This window comes from Nomascus leucogenys, chromosome 3, assembly GCF_006542625.1.
Source record: "Nomascus leucogenys isolate Asia chromosome 3, Asia_NLE_v1, whole genome shotgun sequence".
NCBI lineage: Eukaryota > Metazoa > Chordata > Mammalia > Primates > Hylobatidae > Nomascus > Nomascus leucogenys.
Window position 1 is genome coordinate 146,094,482 of NC_044383.1, and position 20,022 is coordinate 146,114,503.

The 20,022-nt window shown below is 41.8% G+C and overlaps 1 protein-coding gene across 1 annotated transcript in view; it reads left to right on the forward strand.

Moving 5' to 3' along the window:
• IGF2R (insulin like growth factor 2 receptor) overlaps positions 1-20,022 on the forward strand; it is a 136,052-nt gene that overhangs the window by 44,872 nt on the left and 71,158 nt on the right. Inside the window, exons 5-9 of the mRNA XM_030809929.1 lie at positions 10,474-10,606; positions 13,080-13,209; positions 15,413-15,518; positions 18,383-18,545; positions 18,774-18,939. Of these exons, the coding sequence (XP_030665789.1) occupies positions 10,474-10,606; positions 13,080-13,209; positions 15,413-15,518; positions 18,383-18,545; positions 18,774-18,939 (698 nt within the window). The remainder of the gene's footprint in view (positions 1-10,473; positions 10,607-13,079; positions 13,210-15,412; positions 15,519-18,382; positions 18,546-18,773; positions 18,940-20,022) is intronic.

A 20,022-nucleotide genomic window follows, 5' to 3' on the forward strand; every position in this document is an offset into this window, starting at 1 on the left:
TGCTTTCAGTTTGATTTGATTACACCTTACATGCTGTGGTATGGTAACTTTAAAACATATTGAAGGTTTATGTACTTACAAAACACTCATCTTTCCCTAAAGAAAAAATAATCTCAATTTGGTTTAGTGTCATTATAGTCTTGCTTTCTACACCTTACTAATGTCTCATTTATTTATTCGTTTTGCTCTGTCACATTTAGAATGATTTTGATGGGCAAAAATCATGGTAGTTCCAAACAGCACCTTTAAAACTATTGTTATAGTTTGTTCAGTAGATTCTGGTAGAGGCTTTAAGGTAATTATTTCTTTAAAGCATTGTGTAAATATACCTCCTACTGTAGTGCCCTTGGGAACAGGCAAAATTCAGAACTGGCCTGCTAGCAGTCTTACCAGGGTTATAAAAGTAAGATTATTATATATAAAACAGCATTAACTCAATGCGTGGTGTGTTGCAGCTGGCAAACAACCTCGCTCCCCAGGCTGCTAAATTCGTGGTCTTATGAATGTCTCCATTGCTGTGTTTGCTGTAGCAGGAAGTGGGAGGGTGTTCCCCAGTAGCCTTGACTGTTTTCCAGTGCACACTCCCAATTCTGTGGAGTGCTGTGTGAAGCATGTCTTCTCTTCCTTCCTGGAGTAGGGAGACAGCCAGAAGTGGTGCTTGCGCTGCCCCGAGCAGGGTGCTTGCAGATCTTGCCGACTTGGAATCCTCTAAGTGTCTTGGTGAAATGGAGCTATTTTCAGAATGAAGAGTTCTTTCATTTTCCCTTCTTGCCATCTGCCATCTTGCTCCCTTTTCCATCATAGGTTTTTATTTTGCTGGTTAGAGAATTGCATCTTGTCTTGCATCCTACCCAGTCCACTGACTCACTCCCCTCTTGGGTTAATGTTTTCATATGATCTTGCTGTGGGATGACAAGCTTTAGATTTGCAGGATAATGGGCACTTGTGGCTTTTTACTGTAACCCAATTATAGTCTGTGGCAATAATTTTCTTTTATTTTCGTTGCCTTTCTGCATGAATGTGGTGGTAGGCTTAAGCTCCACGTGCTGGTACCCTCTGAGCACTAGAGGTTCTAACCTCCTCCATTATTAGTAGAAACACTTAGGTGTCTGAGAAGTATTTTAGGCGATAGGCGACTTTGCTTTGAGGATATGGTCGAAACGAGTTCAAGTGCCTTTGAAGCTGTGAGTAGGTGTAGGTCGTTGGATTCACTCTATTAGCTCTCCGTGAATCTCTGACAGCAGGACTGGGGAAAAAGGTTAGTGGGTTAGAGCATTCCTGCAGATCTGATAGCCTATTTCTAAGAGAAATTTGAAAGCTAAATATTGAGCAGTTAACTTTTGTAAATAGACCTGTCTGTGAATTGCTTCAGTTTAAAAGATAAAATTTTGGGAAACTTATCCACAGAAAATAATAAAACTATCTACTTTGAAATGATTGCAGAGAATATGAATTTTTAGAATATTCTTTGGAAGAGATAATTAAAATGATGCCAGTGTATTATTTTGGAAATAAAACTTATAGGAATGTTTCACATAGTCATGGTTCACTTGGTGACCAGGGCCTTTTTTATTTTGGTGGGGGGGATTCCTTTCTGGGCTTGAGTTCTTGCTGTGATGCGGAAGTTTGGTGTCCCTACTTCATGAAAGTGTACCGCAAAGATGTGGCTGCCCCTACTTCATGAAAGTGTACCGCAAAGATGTGGCCTCAGAGCCATGGTTTCTGTCCTGGGCAGGGAGTCTTGCAGTTTCACCATCTGAGCACAGACCCCAAAACAGTTTGGATTTTGTCCCTGCCCAAATCTCACATTGAATTTTAATCCCTAATGTTGGAGGTGGGGCCTGTTAGAAGGTGATTAAATCATGGGGGTCCCTCATGAATGGTTTAGCACCATCCCCTTGGTGCTGTCCTCATGAAAGTGAGTGAATTCTCATGAGATCTGGTTGTTTCAAAGTTTCTGGTTGTTTCACTCTCACTCTCTTGCTCCTGCTTTTGCTGTGTGATATGCTTGCTCCCACTTCACCTTCTGCCGTGAGTAAAAGCTTTTTGAGGCCTCCCCAGAAGCCGAGCTATGTTTCCTGTACAACCTGCAGAACTGTGAGTCAGTTAAACCTCTTTTCTTTATAAATTACCCAGCCTCAGGTATTTATAGCAGTGCAAAAACAACCTAATACAGACTGCTTGGGACTGGGCTGGCTTTTTTGGCCTGCTGCCAGCGATGGGCCACAGGTGGGAGACTCACTGAGTTAAGGGCATTAGAACTTGGTGGGTCCTGCTATTGCCTGCTATGCTGTGGAGCTCACGCTGCACCTCTTTTTACCATGTGTGCTCTTTGATGTAGTAGAGGTGCCTCTGTCCCTCCCTAGAATGTTGCCCTGGATCCAGCCCGCTGATCACCACTGGGGCCAGTGCTTGTCTCAGCTGTTGGAGAGCCTGAATATGTGCTTGCCTGACCCAGCTCCACCCAGCTTTCCTTCCTCAACCTGCCTTGCTGGCAGAACACAAGACAGTGATGCTTAGGTGTCCCATGGCCCCACCCATTGTCTGGGACATGGGAGTAGCCTCCTCGTTAACAAAAGCCAAGCATAAATCCTGTTGCCACCACTGCAGCTGCCTCTTTCCTGCAAGTACCACTTCCTGGCCAGGAGATGAACTTGCATAGCCCATCTGCTGACACAACTGTGTATACAGTTGCACAGTGCTACGGCAGGAGACAAGCTTTCCATGACCTCAGTTACCATCATCCCTCACCACACCCTGGCTACTCAGGAGGCCCTGAGCCTGCTCACCAGCCTGGTATATTACTACTACAACTGATGTTTGAGAAAGTCACCACACAAAGCCTATCTATAACCAAGGACTTCATACAGTCTTTGACGCTGAAAGCGTCCAGAAGCAAAGCCAAATAAAACTATGCAACATAACATTATAGTCACATCCTCAAGGCAGGGGGGAAACCCTCTAGTCAAAGCAAAAGTAAATTCAAACCAAAAAGTGACAGTTTCTCTAGATGAGAAGGAAGCAGGGTAACAATTCTGGAAATGTGAAAAAGCAGGGTGTTACAACACCCTGAAGGATCATATTAATCCTCCAAAAACAGATCCTAACCAAAGTGAAATGCTTGAAATACTAAAGAATTCAAAATATTAATTTTAAAGAAGCTTAATGAGATACGTGAGAAAGTTGAAAACCAATACAAAGAGATCAGAATATCAATCCAGGATATAAATGAGAAATTTACCAAAGAGATATTTTTAAAAAATCAAATAGAATTTCTAGAAATGAAAAATTTGTTTTGGGAATTATAAAATACAGTTGAAAGCTTCAACCATAGACTAGACAAAGCAGAAGGAAGAATCTCAGAACTTGAAGACAGGTCTTTTGAATTAACCCAATCAGACAAAAACAAAGATTCAAAGGAAATGAACAAAGTGTTTGAGAACCGTGGGACTACATGAAACATCCAAACCCGTGAAGCATAGATATTACTAAGGGAGAAGAACAAAGTCTGGAAAATGTATTTGAGGAAATAATTGATGTAAACTTCTTTAGTCTAGCAGGAGATCTAGACCTCCAAATATAAGAAGCTCAAAAAATTCTAAGGAAATAACGTTGCAAGAAGGACTTCACCACAACATATAGCCATCAGACTGTATGAGGTCAACGTGAAGGAAAAAATCCTATCCACGAGAAAAGTATCTAATCACCTATAAAGGAAACCCCATCAAACTAATAGGGGACTTCTCAGGAGAAACTTATAAGCCAGAGAGATTGGGTTTCTGTTTTCAAGGTGCTTAAGGAAAAAAAAATCTGTCAACCCTGAATTTTGTATCCTGCCAGAATAAGTTTCATGTATGAAGGAAAAATAAAGTCTTTCCCAGACGTGCAAATGGTGAGGGAATTTTTCAGTACTATATGGGCCATACAAGAAATGCCCAAAGGAGGTCTATACAGGGAAACAAAAGTTTGATACTTGCTATCATAAAAACACACAAAAGTATAAACACTGTTATAAAACAATTACACAAGCAAGACCACAAAGCAACTAGGAAACAGTTAGCATTATGAGAGGAATAAAACCTCACATATTAACTTTGAATGTACATGGATTAAATGCTCCACATAAAAGATACAGATTGGCAGAATGGATTTAAAAAACAAAACAGAATCCACCCATATGCTGCTTACAAGAAAGCCAGAACTAATTGGTAAAGACATAGACTGAAGCTAAAGGGATGGAAAAAGATATTCCAGGCAAATGGAAATCAAAAGCAAGCAGGAAGACCTACCTATACTTAGATAAAACTGACTTTAAATCAACAAGAGTAAAAAAAAGAAGTCTGTATATCAAAAAGATACCTGCATTCGTCTGTGTATTGTGGCAGTATTCACAGTAGCAAAGATACGGAATAAACGTTAAGTGCCCACCAACGGATGACTAGGTAAAGAACACACACACACACACACACACACACGTATCATGGAATACCACTCAGCCATAATACAGAATGAAATCCTATGTTTTGGAGTAATATTGATGGAACTTGAGGCCATTATCTTGAGTGAAATAACTTAGACACGACATATTCCCACTTATAAGTGGGAACTAAATAATACGTACACATGGACATAGAGACTGGAATAATAAATGTTGGAGCTTCAGAAAGGTGAGAGGGTGGGAGGGCAGTGAGGGTTGAGAAATGAGTCAGGTCATATCATTATATGATAAAAAGATTATTCAACAAGATGTAACAATCTTAAATGTATATGCACCCAACTCTAGAGCACAAGATTCATAAAACAACTAGTAGTAGACTTAAGAAAAGAAATGGACAGCAATGCAATAATAGAATTCAATCATTGAGAAAGAAAATCAACAAACACGGGACATAAATTGGATTCAGGACCAACCTAAGAGACATTTATAGAACATTCTCCCCACAACTGCAGAACATATATTCTTCTCATCAGTGCATGGAACGTTTTTCGAGATGGACTATATGTCATACCAAAAAACAAGTCTCAATAAATTGAAAAAAAAACCAAAATGATACCAAGTATCTTCTCAGACCACAGTGGAATAAAACTAGAAATCAATTCCCAGAGGAACTCTCATAACTATACAAATAATTGGAAATTAAATAGCCTGCTTCTGAATGAATTTTGAGTCAACAATACAATTAAGATGGAAATTAAAAAAAATTGAAACAAATGAAAATGGATAGACGACATAAAACCTCTGAGATACAGCAAAAGCAGGGCTAAGTGGGAAGTTTATAGTGTTAAATGCGTACATCAAAAATATAGATCACAAGTTAACAACCTAATATCACACTTCAAGGAACTAGAGAAAAAAGAAAAAACCAAATTGAAACCTAGCAGAACAGAAGTAACAAATATCAGAGCAGAACTAAATGAAATGGAGACCAAAAAATGCAGTACAAAGGATCAAAAAAATGAGAAGTTGGTTCTTTGGAAAGATAATATTCATAGACTGCTGGTCAGATTAACCAGAAGAGAGAGGATTCAATCAGAAATAAGAAAGTAGACATTACAACTGATACCACAAAAAAGATCATCAGAGACTACTATGAACATCTGTGTACTCACAACTGAGAAAATTTAGAGGAAATGTGTACATTTCTGGAAACATTCAACTTCCCGAGATTCAACCAGGAAGAAATAGAAATTCCAAAAAGACTGATAAAAAGTATTGGGATAGAATCAGTAATTTAAGAAAAACAAAACCAAACAAAAAAAACCTCCCAACAAAAAAAGCTCAGGACCAGACAGATTGACAGCTGAATTCTCCCAGAGGCACAGGGAAGCGCTGGCACAAATCCTACTGAAACTGTTCCCAAAAATCAGAGGAGGGAATCCTCCCTAACTCATTATTTGAAGCCAGTATTATCCTGATAACCAAAGCCAGATGAGCACACAACAAAGAAAGAAAACTAGAGACCAATATCTATGATAAACAGATTCAAAAATCTTGACAAAATACTAGCAAACTGAATGTAACAGCACTTCAGAAAAATAATACATCACAATCAAGTGGGTTTTATTCCAGGGTTGCAAGGATGGTTCAGCATATGCAAATCAATAAATGTGATTCACCATTTAAACAATTAAAAAACGTATGACCATCTCAGGAGATACAGAAAAAGCATTTGATGAAATTCAACATCCCTGAATGAAAAAAAAACTCAAAAAATTATTAGAAGGGACATACCTCAGAATAATAAAAGGCATATATGACAAAACCACAGCCAGCATCATACTAAACAGGGAAAAGTTGAAAGCATTTCCCCTAAGAAGTGGAACAAGACAACGATGCCCACTTTTTCATGTCTCCTGTTCAACATAGTACTGGAAGTCCTACCTAGGGCAGTCAGGCAAGAGAAAGAAAAGGCATCCAGATCAGAAAAGAGAAAGTCAACGTGTCTCTGTGTGCTGATGATATGATCTTATACCTAGAAAACTCTAAAGATTCCTCCAAAAGTCTCTTAGATTTGATACATGAATTCAGTAGTTTCAGGATACAGAGTCATTGTACAAGAATCAATAACATTTCTACACACCAATAATGATCAAGCTGAGAATCAAATCAAGAACTCAATCCCATTTATAATCACTAAAAAAAAAGAAAAAAACCCACTAGAAATACATTTAGCCAAGGAGGTGAAAAATCTCTACAAGGAAAACTAAAACACTGATGAAAGAAATTGTAGATGGCACAAACAAATGGGAAAACATCCTATGCTCATGGATTGGAAGAATCAACATCATTAAAATGATTATATTGCCTGAAACAATCCACAGATTCAATGCAGTTACTATCAAAATGCCAACATCTTTTTTTATGGAATTAGAAAAAAGTCCTAAAATTCATGTGGTCCCCCAAAAAAGTCTTAATAGCCAAACCAATCTTAAGGAAAATGAACAAAGCTAGAGGCATCACATTACCCGACTACAGATTATACTGGAGGGCTATAGTAATCAAAACCCCTAGTGCTGATATAAAAATAGACACACAGATCAATGGAACAGAATAGAAAACCCAGAGTCAAAGCTACATACTTACAACCAACTGATCTTTGACACAGTTGACAAAAACATACACTGGGGAAAGGACACCCTATTTAGTAAATGGTTCTGGGAAGACTGGACAGCCATATGCGGAAGAATGAAACTGGACCCCTATCTCTCACCACGTATAAAAATTAACTCAGGTTGGATTAACGATTTGAATGTAAGGCCTGCCTGAAACTATAAAATTCCCAGTAGAAAACCCAGGAAAAGCTCTCTCGGATCTTCACCTAGGCAAAGAATTCATGACTAAGACTTCAAAAACAAATGCAAGAAAAATAAAAACAGAGAAATGGGACTTTATTAAACTTAAAAACTTCTGCACAGCAAAATACATGGTCAGCAGAGTGAACAGACAACATACAAAATGGCCAAAAGTGTTTTTAAACTCTACATCCAACAAAGGATTGATATCCAGAATCTACAAAGAATGCAGACAACTCAACAAGAAAAACCACAATCCCTTTAAGAAGTGAGCAAAGGACATGAACAAACATTTCTCTAAAGAAGACATACAAATGGCCAAGAATCTCCTAAACATACTCCACATCACTAATCATCAGAGAAATACACAAATTATTATAAAACCAAAATGAGATACCATCTTATACCAGTCAAAAATGGCAATTATTAAAAAGTCAAAAAACAACAGATGTTAGCAAAGTTGCAGAAAAAAAGAGAACACTTATACACCGTTGGTGGGAATGTAAATTAGAATGACCTTTATGGAAAATAGTATGGAAATTAATCAAAGAACTAAAAATAGAACTACCATTTGACCCAGCAATCTCACTACTGGGTATCTATGCAAAGTAAAAGAAATCTGTATATCAAAAAGATACCTGCACTCATCTGTTTATTGTGGCAGTATTCACAGTAGCAAAGATATGGAATAAACGTTAAGTGCCCACCAACGGATGACTAGGTAAAGAACACACACACACACACACACACACACACACACACACACACACGTGTATCATGGAATACCACTCAGCCATAATACAGAATGAAATCCTATGTTTTGGAGTAATATTGATGGAACTTGAGGCCATTATCTTGAGTGAAATAACTTAGTCAGACACCACATATTCTACTTATAAGTGGGAACTAAATAATACATACAAATGGACATAGAGACTGGAATAATAAATGTTGGAGCTTCAGAAAGGTGAGAGGGTGGGAGGGCAGTGAGGGTTGAGAAATGAGAAATTTCCTAATGGGTACAATGTACAGTATTCCAGTGCTGGTTACACTAAAAGCACAGACCTCATCACTGCAATATCCATGTAATACAACTGCACTTGGTCCTCCTAAATCTATATAAAACAAAGAGGCACCCCCTTAAAGCTCAGGGTCTTGCCGACTCTAACAATGGGGTTTCTCGATGTTTTTTAAAATAAAAAGACCATTAGTTCATAGGTATGAGAGACTGGTCATAAATTAGAACCAAGTAAGGATGGATTGAAATACCCACAGGAGGAACTCATCTTCACAGTTTATGGAACAAATATGGAACAAATATTTACTGAGCTCCCACTATGTTCTAGGCATCATCTTTAGCCCGCAGTGACAAACCCTTGACCTCAAGGGGCCCCTATTATAGTGGGGGGAAAATGACAAACATCAACAGATGGCAGTACCTAGTATCATACATCACAGTGCTGTGAACAAAAGTGAGGCTGAGTACGGGAGACAGAGAGAGGTGGAGAATGCTGTTTTAGGTAAAGGTGTCAGAAGAGGCCTTACTAAGGGTAATGTTTCATCAGAGACCTGAATGAAGTGAGGGAAAGAGCCATGTGTATATTTGGGTAAGCACATCTCAGGTAGAGAGGACTTTTGAGTTTCAGGAGGGCAGAATTGCATCAAGAGGTGAGTGTGGCTACGTGGAGTGAGGAGAGTGGTAGGTGAGGGCGGTGTCATGAAGGAGTTTGAATTTCCTTCTCAGTGTAATGGGAAGCTGCTTTGAACAGGGGGAGGTGTGGCCTGATTTAATTCTAAAGTGCTAATCCTGTGCTTGTGGAGACATGGGCTGAGGTAGTAGGGCATTGAAGCTGGAGTTGGGAGGCCAGTTAAGATACTGTTGCAGGCAAGAGATTATGGTGGCTTGGCCAGGGTGGCGATGGTGGTGCAGGGGGACCTTAAGGTTTTGGCCTAAGCAACTGGTTGAATGATGGTGCCATTTGTTGAGATGAGGAACACTGGGGGTAACAGTAGGTTTTGGGGGAGAAATCAAAGGCTTATTTTAAATACATGAAATTTGAGATGGTTCTGTGTATCCAAGTGATGATAATAAACAACAGCAATAAATAATGCTTATGCCAACCTGCCAGGAGCTGTACCCCAAGCTTCACATACATTAGCTCACTCAGGCCTTACAGCAGCCCCATGAGGGAATAACTGTCATTATTCCAGTATGGCACATGGGGAAACTGAGGCATGGAGGTTAACTTCATTCATGGTCATGCAAAGTGTTCATGCCAGAGTTTGAACCCCAAGCGTTCTGCTTCGAGTCTGTGCTTATAAACATAGCTTCTGCTATTGTTGGCTGTGTAAGCCTGCAGTTCTGTGGAAAGGTCAAGGCTAGAGACATGAATTTGGGAGTCATTGGCAGACGTTTACAGCCATGCACGAGGTCACCAAGGGATTGGGTGTAGACAGGAAAGAGGGCCGCTCAGTAAGCTGTGGCACACCTCTGCATTGAGAGTCAGTTAGAGGGAAGGTGAGAGGTGTTTCCAGGAGGCTGGAAGTGGGGCAGAAGAACACCAGGAGCCTGTAGATGCAAGCCACAGGAGAAGGGGTTTCATGAGGTGGGGAATGATCAGTAGCATCCAGTGCCACAAGAGACCATGTAACGGGAAGGCTAGGACACGAGTGCTGGATGTGTCAGCAGAGATGTTGTGGGTGACCTGGTAAGCGGTGTTTTGATGGAGTGGGAGACAGCAAGCTGATGTGACTGTGTTCAAGAGAGAATGGAAGGTAGGAAGAGGAGAAGATGTGTAGGGACAGTTGAAGGAATTTTGCTCTGAGTTGCAGAGACGTGAGATAATAGCTAGGGGAATGTAGGGACCAGGAAGGACGTTTGTGAGGTGGTAGATCTCATGGCATGCTGAGGGGAACGATCCAGTGGAGAGGGAAAACCTGGCGATGTAAAGTGAGAGGAGATGATTGCAGAACAGTCCTCATGTAAGAGAGAAGAGATACCGAAAAGAACGCAGAGGAGCCAAGACGTTTATTGACCTTTGCCTGAGTTCTTTTGTTATTAGGGGACACCATAGCGTGATAGTCCCTAAGGAATGGAGAGCAGTGTTGTGTGACATCGGTCATAAGCTTTTCTGATTGACCAAGATGTATATTGAAGACTCACTTTTCTCTTCCTTCCAGGTGCCGTGCTATGTGTTTGATGAAGAGTTGAGGAAGCATGATCTCAATCCTCTGATCAAGCTTAGTGGTGCCTACTTGGTGGATGACTCCGATCCGGACACTTCTCTATTCATCAATGTTTGTAGAGACATAGGTATGAATCTTTGTGGGGCTGAGGGGGTGGTGGTGAGGGATTTCTTCTATGGCTTCAATATCTTTGCCTTTCTACCTTTATTTCTGTTTGCACATCCATGTTTCTGATTAGGCCCTCTAATAAAGCTTTTGTCCCAAAAAATGTTCTATTTGCACAACCCACCTCTTCTCCCCCAGTAGATTCCATGCCTCCTCCTCAACCCCTGCAGATTCCATCCAAACTGTTGGTCCATTCCATGTGGGTGTTCTCTCGGCCAGACACCTTGGGTTTTGGAATTCTACAGTAGTGAGGGTCAGTTTGTTCTCTGTGTGTGCCTGAATCCCTTGGCTCTGAGTTACGGGCTGGGTAAAAAAGAAAAAGGGATGATCAAGGACTTGCGTACTTGGTCGGGATTCATATTTGGCCCAAGCTGACTTGTTCCTTTCTCTGTACTTTCCAGAACTGGTGTGAGGAGCTTTAGCTTAAGCTTTAGAATCTTTGATAAATTAACTAAAGACCGTAAATAAATGGTCTTTATCTAAAAAGGGCCATGAAAAGTTTTATTAAATCTTTGATTAGCCTTCAGCTGGTTTTACTAAGCCAGGTTTCTAAAACCCAGCTTGATGTTTCCCTCAGGGCTATGAATTGTTAGTCCTGTAGGCCAGGACTTGTCTTTCTGCAGTGCTAGCCATGAGTAAATTCTGCTGGTGATTAACTTATCAAAAGGTCATTTTTAGTGTTTTTCTTTGTTTTTTATTTCTCAAATAGTACATAATGCTTTGCCCTTAGAAAAGTTTGGAGAAAATTTTTAAAAATAAACTCAATACATGGAAGTATTGCTGGATAGTAGATGAGTATTAATTTATGATTATTCTTTAAATTGTATATATACATTATGTACTATCTTGTTTGTGTATTATTTCTAAACAGTTAAAAACAGTAAATATACCCCATTCAGGGCTCACCAAAAGTAACCAATGATAACTAGATTTGTGTGTGTGTGTGTGTTAGAGTATTACATCTTTCTTTTGTTCTCCAAGGATAACCTTTATTGATTTTTTGGAAAAAGACTAATACAGTCTTTGTCTTATATGGGTCTGTAACTCAAGTTTGGTTATGAAGTTGATGAGTTGTAGATTATTGAATTCTGAAGTAATATGCTATTTTGATTTGGAAAACATTTAGGTTTCTGGTCTCTTAACATTTTACAGATCATCTGAATTTGCTGAGTATTTTCCTACAAGTTTTTTCTTTCCAATTTGCTGGCAATTTGAGTGGAGCTTGAATGACGTTGATTCACAGTAGAGGTGCCCTAGTTTTTACTCAGACATTCTCCATTCCCAGGAAATTGCCCCAAGTCTCAAACCAAGATTGAATGTGACCCTCAAAACCTCTTGGATAGTTTCGGACTTGCCACCACGTGCCTACCTCCTTGCATCCTCAGGGTGCTTGCCGTATATTCTGCCTTTGGTATACCAAGTGGATTGTCTTACATTGAGTCCCCAGGAGGGCAAGGAGCCTATGGCACAGCAGATACTATAGGTGGAACAAAGCAATCCTTTTGTGAAATTTCATAACTCCACATAATTTCTTAATTGTTTGGAAGGCTTGAGAGTTAAAGGTTTGCTTACCTCTTCACTAGCTGGTGCGAAGGTAGATAACCCTCCCCATCTTTGATTGATAAGGCAGGTAAAACTTAAGGGAGGTAAGATTATTCACTCGCTCATTCGTGGGAGAAGGGTTGTTTGAATCCCTCCGTGTGCTAGGCACTAATCTAGGCACTGGATTATAGCACTGAACTTACCACAGTTCCTGTTTTCCTGGAGCTTTAGTTAGGAGAAAAGATAGATAGTAAAATAAATCCCAAAGTATACTGTGTAAGGTATTGAGTCGTGGTCATGGAAGTGAATGGTAAAGAGCAACCCGGCCGTAGTCATAGCTGTTGCTACTGGCAACCTCTAACGCCTGCGTGATGTTCTGGACATATTCTGGGTATGTTTTCATCCTTAATCCTCCCCTAAACCTGTGCAGTAGCATACTGGCAATTGGATAGTTGTAGTTAGGCCAACGTTGTAGACATAGTAAGTGGTCGATTTAGGATTTGAACCCAGAGCTGTGGGTTCTTTCCACTAATCTCCTAATTGTTCCAGTCATCTGTGGAGTGCCTGCATTTTCTAGTCTCTGTAGCTTGAAAGGGGATAATGCTAATTTTGTTGTACCTCAAGCAGAGGATGGGTACATTTCTTAATTACAGATAACATCATCGCCTGTTTCCTGTGCACCTCTTATGTACCAGTGCAGAGCCAGTACTTTACATTCCTTCATCCTGAGCTTTGTTTGCAGAGGGTTAATGGCTTGCCCAAGGTTTCAGAATAGTTACTTAGGGAGAGTTTTAGGAATTCAATAATGTATTTAAAGGGACCCTGGATCTAAGGGTATGTGTGATTATCACTCCTGACACCTAATCTGATTTAATGTAATACATGATTTTCAGACACACTACGAGACCCAGGTTCACAACTGCGGGCCTGTCCCCCCGGCACTGCCGCCTGCCTGGTAAGAGGAGACCAGGCATTCGATGTTGGCCAGCCCCAGGAGGGACTGAAGTTGGTGCGCAAGGACAGGTCAGTCGAGGCCTCCGATGCTTTTGGCGTTTTTAATCTCCAGCAAGGACCTGACTTTCAGGGAGCTGCAGGAACATCCTTTTTCAGCAGGGCTTGGGATAGTCCCTGCAGCGTTACTGCTTCACATGTGCTCATAAGATTGTTGGTCATTGCTGTGAGTCACATAGTCTAGTGTGCTTGTCTACTTTCTAATCAATTGTTTCTCTTACAGCAGTAAAAATATATCTCATGATCCAGTCCATAGTACATACCTGTATTTGCCTCATGAAATCATGCCTATCTTAAGGTGCCATCTGGTATTTTTCATTCTGTGGCACCCATGAAATTGATTTTGTGTCCATTGTGTTCTCATCTTGGGAGGGCAAGAGAGGAGGGGCAGTTTGCTGGTGACCTTCACTGGGACGTGACAGGGTCCTTGGTTCCCAGTGGGGAATGGTGTTCCTTATAATGTTTGTGCTATGTACATATGCTCTTATACTGCCTTTGTATCTTGCCTTGGCAGACATATACATTGCTCTAGTGTGTTGCACATGACCATATCCTGAACTTAGATCAAGGATTCACATTTTCTCCCCATTTAGAGGCCTTTTATAGACACCTTGTTGTGCTTGCTCTAGTTTGGAGCTTGTGGCATGTCTGGGTGGTTGTAGGGAGCATGTGCAGTTATAATGGCACTCTGTCCAAAGATAAAACTCGAGCGTAACCTGAGGGGAAAAATGTTTGGAATTTTCTATGTGTGTGTCTGTATTAGTTTGCTCAGGCTGCCATAAGAAAATATGATAGGTTGGGTAGCTTAAACCACAGAAATGTATTTCCTACACAGTCTAGAGGCTGCACGTCTGAAGAAGGTGTCACCAGGGCTGGTTTGTTCTGAGGCCTCTCTCCTTGGCTCGTTAGATGGCCGTTTTCTTTCTGTGTCTTCACATGGCCTTCCCTCTGGGGGGTCTGTGTCCGAATCTCCTCTTCTGATAAGGACACCAGTGATTTTTTGGATTAAGGCCTACTCACATGACCTCCTTTTTCCTTGTTCATCTCTTTAAAGTCCCTGTCTCCAAATACAGTCACATGCTGAGCTATGGCTTAGGCCTTCAACATACAAATTTTGAGGGGAAACAGTTCAGTCCATAACAGAGTCTTTAAGTGACACATTGGTAATTCTTAATACGAATGAGTTTGTGTGACATTTTAGTAACATGCGGGACACTGAGCAAAAGCATGAGCTTCTCTCGTGGGAAAAGGCAGGTCTTCTGTGATCAGCTGTTCTCTAGCAGGCAGCCAGGGGCACTGGGCCCATTCCACACTGAGTGCAGTAAGCCCTGGTGGTGGGGGCCATGTTGGATGGGGTTTGGGTGGTGGAAGAGAACCCCAGTTCAGTAACTGCTGGGCAGGTGCTGTGGGGTTAAGACAAAACAAAACTTTTGGCTGGCACTTAGAATTTGTTGTATAAAGAGGAAATGATTGGCTAGCCTTATGGGCAAAAATGCGCTTGGCCTGCTTGTCTGCTTTTTTAAAAAAATTTTGTTATCTCATTTACAACAGTTTTTTGCTTGTTTATTTTAGTCAAATGGTGCTTCTTCCTTTTTTTAAAAAAATAATTTTTTTGTTCCTTTTTTCTTTCCTTATTCTAGGACATGAAGCAGATCAAACAGGTTTTCTTTTTGTTTTTGTTTTTAAGATGGAGTCTTGCTCTGTCACGTAGGCTGGAGTGCAGTGGCGTGATTTCGGTTCACTGCAACTTCCGCCTCCCTGTTCAAGCGATTCTCCTGCCTCAGCCTCCTCAGTAGCTGGGACTAGAGGCGCACTACCATGCCCAGCTAATTTTTGTAGTTTTAGTAGAGATGGGGTTTCGCCGTGTTGGCCAGGGTAGTCTGGATCACTCAGGTGATCCACCACCTTGGTCTCCCAGAATGCTGGGATTACAGGCGTGAGCCACCGCGCCCAGCCAGGTTTTCTTAATATATCAAATTTATGTGCTGGTCACTTTATATATTTGATTTTTTAACAAAATAACACTCACTGGAGTTTACTTTTTTTCAAATGGAAATGAAACGAAGTCATTTTATACCATGGCTTCTTTTATATTTTAATATTTCTTCTGTTACCCTCTCCCCCCAAGTGAATGTGCTGAATGCTCAGGGCAACATATGAATTTGGATGTACTTTATACTTTTGTAATACACTTTTCTCAATGTGGCTCTCCCAGGCTTGTCCTGAGTTACATGAGAGAAGAGGCAGGAAAGCTAGACTTTTGTGACGGTCACAGCCCCGCAGTGACTATTACGTTTGTTTGCCCGTCGGAGCGGAGAGAGGTAAGTGACTCGTCTCCTGATGACTAATGTGGCGCACATTAGCCTGGGTTGCCCAGGCGAACGCGTTTCTGGGCTTGGGGCAGGGTGGGCCTGGATGCAGGAAGCTAGGAGCCATGACCGAGGCACTGGTGGGCTCTCAGGAGACAAGCTTCCTGGGATAGCTTCTGTGACATGCAGCTCACTCAGGGAGAGCTGTTTGCATTTTGCCTTTTGCTTTTTTACAGCAACCCAGAGGGCCCTCCACATACAATGGGATGGTGTTTTGTTCTAGTCTCTGTGAGATTATTTTAAGTAGTTCATGGACAGATTTTTTTGTTTTGGTAGTTGGGTTGTTTTAGTGAATAGTGGAAAAACGAAGTATAATTTCAAGCCTGTGATTTCTTATGAGAAGCATTTCCCTCCCTCTCTCTTCCCAGTGTGCCCCTAAACCCCCACCCATGCCTTCCCCCCTCTTTCTCATCACAGGCCAACTTATTGCTGTGCACTCTGCTGTTGATGAAATCTCCAGCGCAGCTGTAAACTCTTCGAATGTGGCTGCTGAGACTTACTTGTCCTTGAGTGCCTAGCGCCTGCAAGTGTTTTAACCAGGGGCAGGTGCTGATAGAAAGGAGGCATCCCCCAGGGAGGAAGGGGTAGGGCAGGGCTTTCCTTTAGTTTCTTTCTGCCTTCTTAGTAATAGGGTGAAGTAGGGAGGGGCTGAATTCTTTTGCCAGAGAACCACACTCCCCTTCCCCCAAGCAAATGTGGAATTTGCTCTGACGTCAGGCTGGCAGCTGGCCTGGTGTGTGTGGGATATGGAAACAGTGCAGGGCTCAGCTTTCCACTTTCAGTCCCCAGACTTCCACATCCAGGTGCTGTCAGCTGAACGAAGGCCGGAGTGTCTGATGTTTGTTGTGAATATGAATAGGGAGGAATATTTATTCACACTTTTCATTTGTACCTACAGATGTGAGTTGAAATCTTTTAAGCCCAGTGAGATGTTCTCAGGCGGTAGTGGTTTTAGTGTTTTCCCTTTTTAGTCTACATTTGGTAAGAATCATTTTACACTATGAGAATCAAGAGAATTGGGAGTTTTCCTCCTTTTTCTTCGAAGGGGTTTGAGGCATTTCTTGGTGTTAGAAGAAGAGGCTGATTTGTTATTAGTGGAGCAACAGGTTCCCTCTTCTTTTTTAAAGATAGGGTCTCACTCTGTCACCCAGGCTGGAGTGCAGTGCCACGATCTCACTTCACTACAATCTCCGCCGCTGCAGTTCAAGCAATCCTCCCACTTCAGCCCTCTGAGTAGCTGGGACTACAGGCGTGTGCCACCACGCCTGGCTAATTTTTGTATTTTTAGTAGAGACAGGGCTTTGCTATGTTGCCCAGGCTGGTCTTGAACTCCCGGGCTCAAGTGATCTGCCCACCTCGGCCTCCCGCAGTGCTGATATTACAGGTGTGAGCCACCGTGCCAGCCAGGTTTCTTTTCAAGCTTAACTGTTCACTGAGCAGACCTTGTGTGACATGTGCTTGGACACTGTAATACTTGGGAGGTTTGTTTAAGCATTTACATTTGCTCATTGAATGATTTTAGGAGCTGGTATTTAGTAAACACTCACCTTGTCATATAGATCTTTTTAAAAATGCTTTATTTATTTGTTGGGCTTACATACTATAAAGTTCATTTTTTTTTTTTTAAGTACAATTCAGTGGTTATTAGTATTTTTTTTTTAGAACTGTGCAATCATCATCACAATCTAATTTTGCATTTCCATCACCCCAAAAAGAAACCTCCTGCCCATTAGCAGTCTCTTCCCATTCACACCCCAAGCCCTGGCAACTGTCTACCTTCTTCCTGTCTCTGCGGATTGGCCTTTTTTGGATGTTTTATGTCAGGGGAATCCTACACTGTGTGGCTTTCTGTGCCTGGCTTCTCTTATGGAGCCCTGGGGTCTGCATCACCATGTGTCAGACTACACCGAGCCACGTGGGCAGAAGCATCGATTATGAGTCAGACAGAAGAGGGTTGGGCCTGCAACTCTGCAATTTACTAATTGTGTGCGACCTGTTTGTAAACCTGGCACCTAGTGCCTGGCGTGTAGCAGGTGCTCAGTGAGCATTTACGGGATGAATGATGCTGGGAAGCAGCACTGCTATGCCCGGTGCTAAGCCCAGTAAGACATGTCTCCCAACGATGATTAAAAAGCTGGCAGTGACATTCCTGGTGAGCAGGGACCCCATCAATCCCTTTCATGGCTCACATCAAAGATGAATGGTGGAGCTCCCGCTCTGTAGAAGCAACACAGTGGCAGAAGCGGGTTTGTGTCTGGGTGGTGTCCTGGCTTCACCCAGGACCAGGTGCGGGTACACATATGGTGGTGCCCAGGATCCCAAAGGGGTTGTGGACTGTGCCCCTGGATGTGCACGTATGTGATGATGTTCAGTCAGTGTCGGGGTTGCACCACTCGAGTTGAGCACCTCATGGAAAGTGGTGAATGGACCATGTACCCTGCATGGCCTATTAGCGCTTTCCGACGTCTTAGTGATTGCCACGTGCCACTGAGTCCAGGTGCTCGCTGGCCGAAGCTTGAGTGTCTCTCTGAAGGTGACTAGGCTAGAAAGGGAATAGAGTGTAAAAAGGAAATGGAGGTGTTACGAGTCAAATGGAAAAAAAAAATAACAGTTTAGAAAAAAAATTAAAAGTAACTACTGAGTTGTTATAAGTCAAATAATCTTAATGTGTTAGAGGCAATTATGATTCAAAAAACAGAAACAGCAAAATGTAGAAACCTAACAACCTGTCTTTGAGCTTTTCATAAGTGTGGAAAATCTGCATTAAGCCGCATGAAACATTTTTTATTTTGCTTCTTTCACATTGTTCCCGATAGGGCACCATTCCCAAACTCACTGCTAAATCCAACTGCCGCTATGAAATTGAGTGGATTACTGAGTATGCCTGTCACAGAGATTACCTGGAAAGTAAAACTTGTTCTCTGAGCGGCGAGCAGCAGGATGTCTCCATAGACCTCACACCACTCGCCCAGAGCAGAGGTAAGCAGGCACCTTCTGCCTCCTGGCGCTACTTAGGAAGAAGGGGATCGAGAGAGGGAGCGGGACAGTAGGGGCCAAGTCAGTCCATGCATGCTCCTGGGTTGGAGAGAGCTGTAGTTTGGGCTGGTGTTTCAGAAATAGGATTCAGGTTTGACTAAGTAAGACTGTAATCTTCTAGTACCTATTCATATAAAACAAGCCTCTTCCTGTTAATTTCCCTGTTTTTAGGTTCATCCTATATTTCAGATGGAAAAGAATATTGGTTTTATTTGAATGTCTGTGGAGAAACCGAAATACGGTTCTGTAATAAAAAACAAGCTGCAGTTTGCCAAGTGAAAAAGAGCGATACCTCTCAAGTCAAAGCAGCAGGAAGATACCAGAATCAGACCCTCCGGTACGTCAACAACCTCCGTGTGATTTTCCTTTCTCTTTGTATTTCTTGAGACAGAGTTGCACTCTGGTGCCCAGGCTAGACCGCAGTGGTGCAATCTCGGTGCATTGCAGCCTTGACTTCCCTGCCTCAAGTAATTCTCCCACCTCAGCCTCCCGAGTAGCTGGGACTACAGGCATGCACCACCATGCCTGGCTAGTTTCTGTAGTTTTTGTAGACGTGGAGTTTTGCCATGTTGCCCACACTGATCTTGAAGTCCTTGCCTCAGTGATCCTCCCACGTTGGCCTCCCAAAGTGCATGGATTAGAGGCATGTGCCGTGGGACCTGGCCTGCATAATTTTCAAGTGCATTGTGTGTATTCTTGTGAAACATAACTCCCTCTCCTCCTTTTCTTCCTCCTTCCATTTTCCATAAGGTACAGGAATCAGTTACACCAGCATTCCTTCCTAGTAGACTTCGGCAAGTTGCCATTTGTCACTAATCAAATGTTTTTCCTGGCTTTAGAGTGAGAATGCTCCTGTTAGAACCGTTCACTTTATAAACTTGCTGTTTGTACGGAACCTACTGTAGGAAAAGTATTTAATGAGTTTACAGCTGATAGGGCTTTTTTATTTTAAAATTTGTTTTTAAGGAGTTTTAATTTTTCTCTGGCAGTTTGAGAATCTGAAGCACCATCAGCATTACAGAAAATTTTAAACAACTGAAAAAATGCATTCAGCACATTTCTTTTGACCCTTAACTTGGTAGTTGACCTTCATAAAAGCAGGATGAAGATGCAGTTTTCTGAAAATGTGTTAGGGGCAATTACAATTCAAAAATTAGGAATAGAAAACTGCAAAAACCCCAGAACTGGTCTTTGAGCTTTTAAAAAGCATGGAATATCTGCCGAGAAGCCGCATTTTAAATATTTTATTTTTGCTTCTTTCAAATTGTTCAGGATCAGTATTGTCCAAGGCCCCTCAGGCACGGCTGTGTTCATGGTGGCTGTTAAGAAGGCTGTCTAATTCTTGGGCGTTATTTATTTTGTACAAAATCTAAAAGTGAGAACAAGAGAAGTCTTCATGCTCACAGCAAAACCTTTGGCA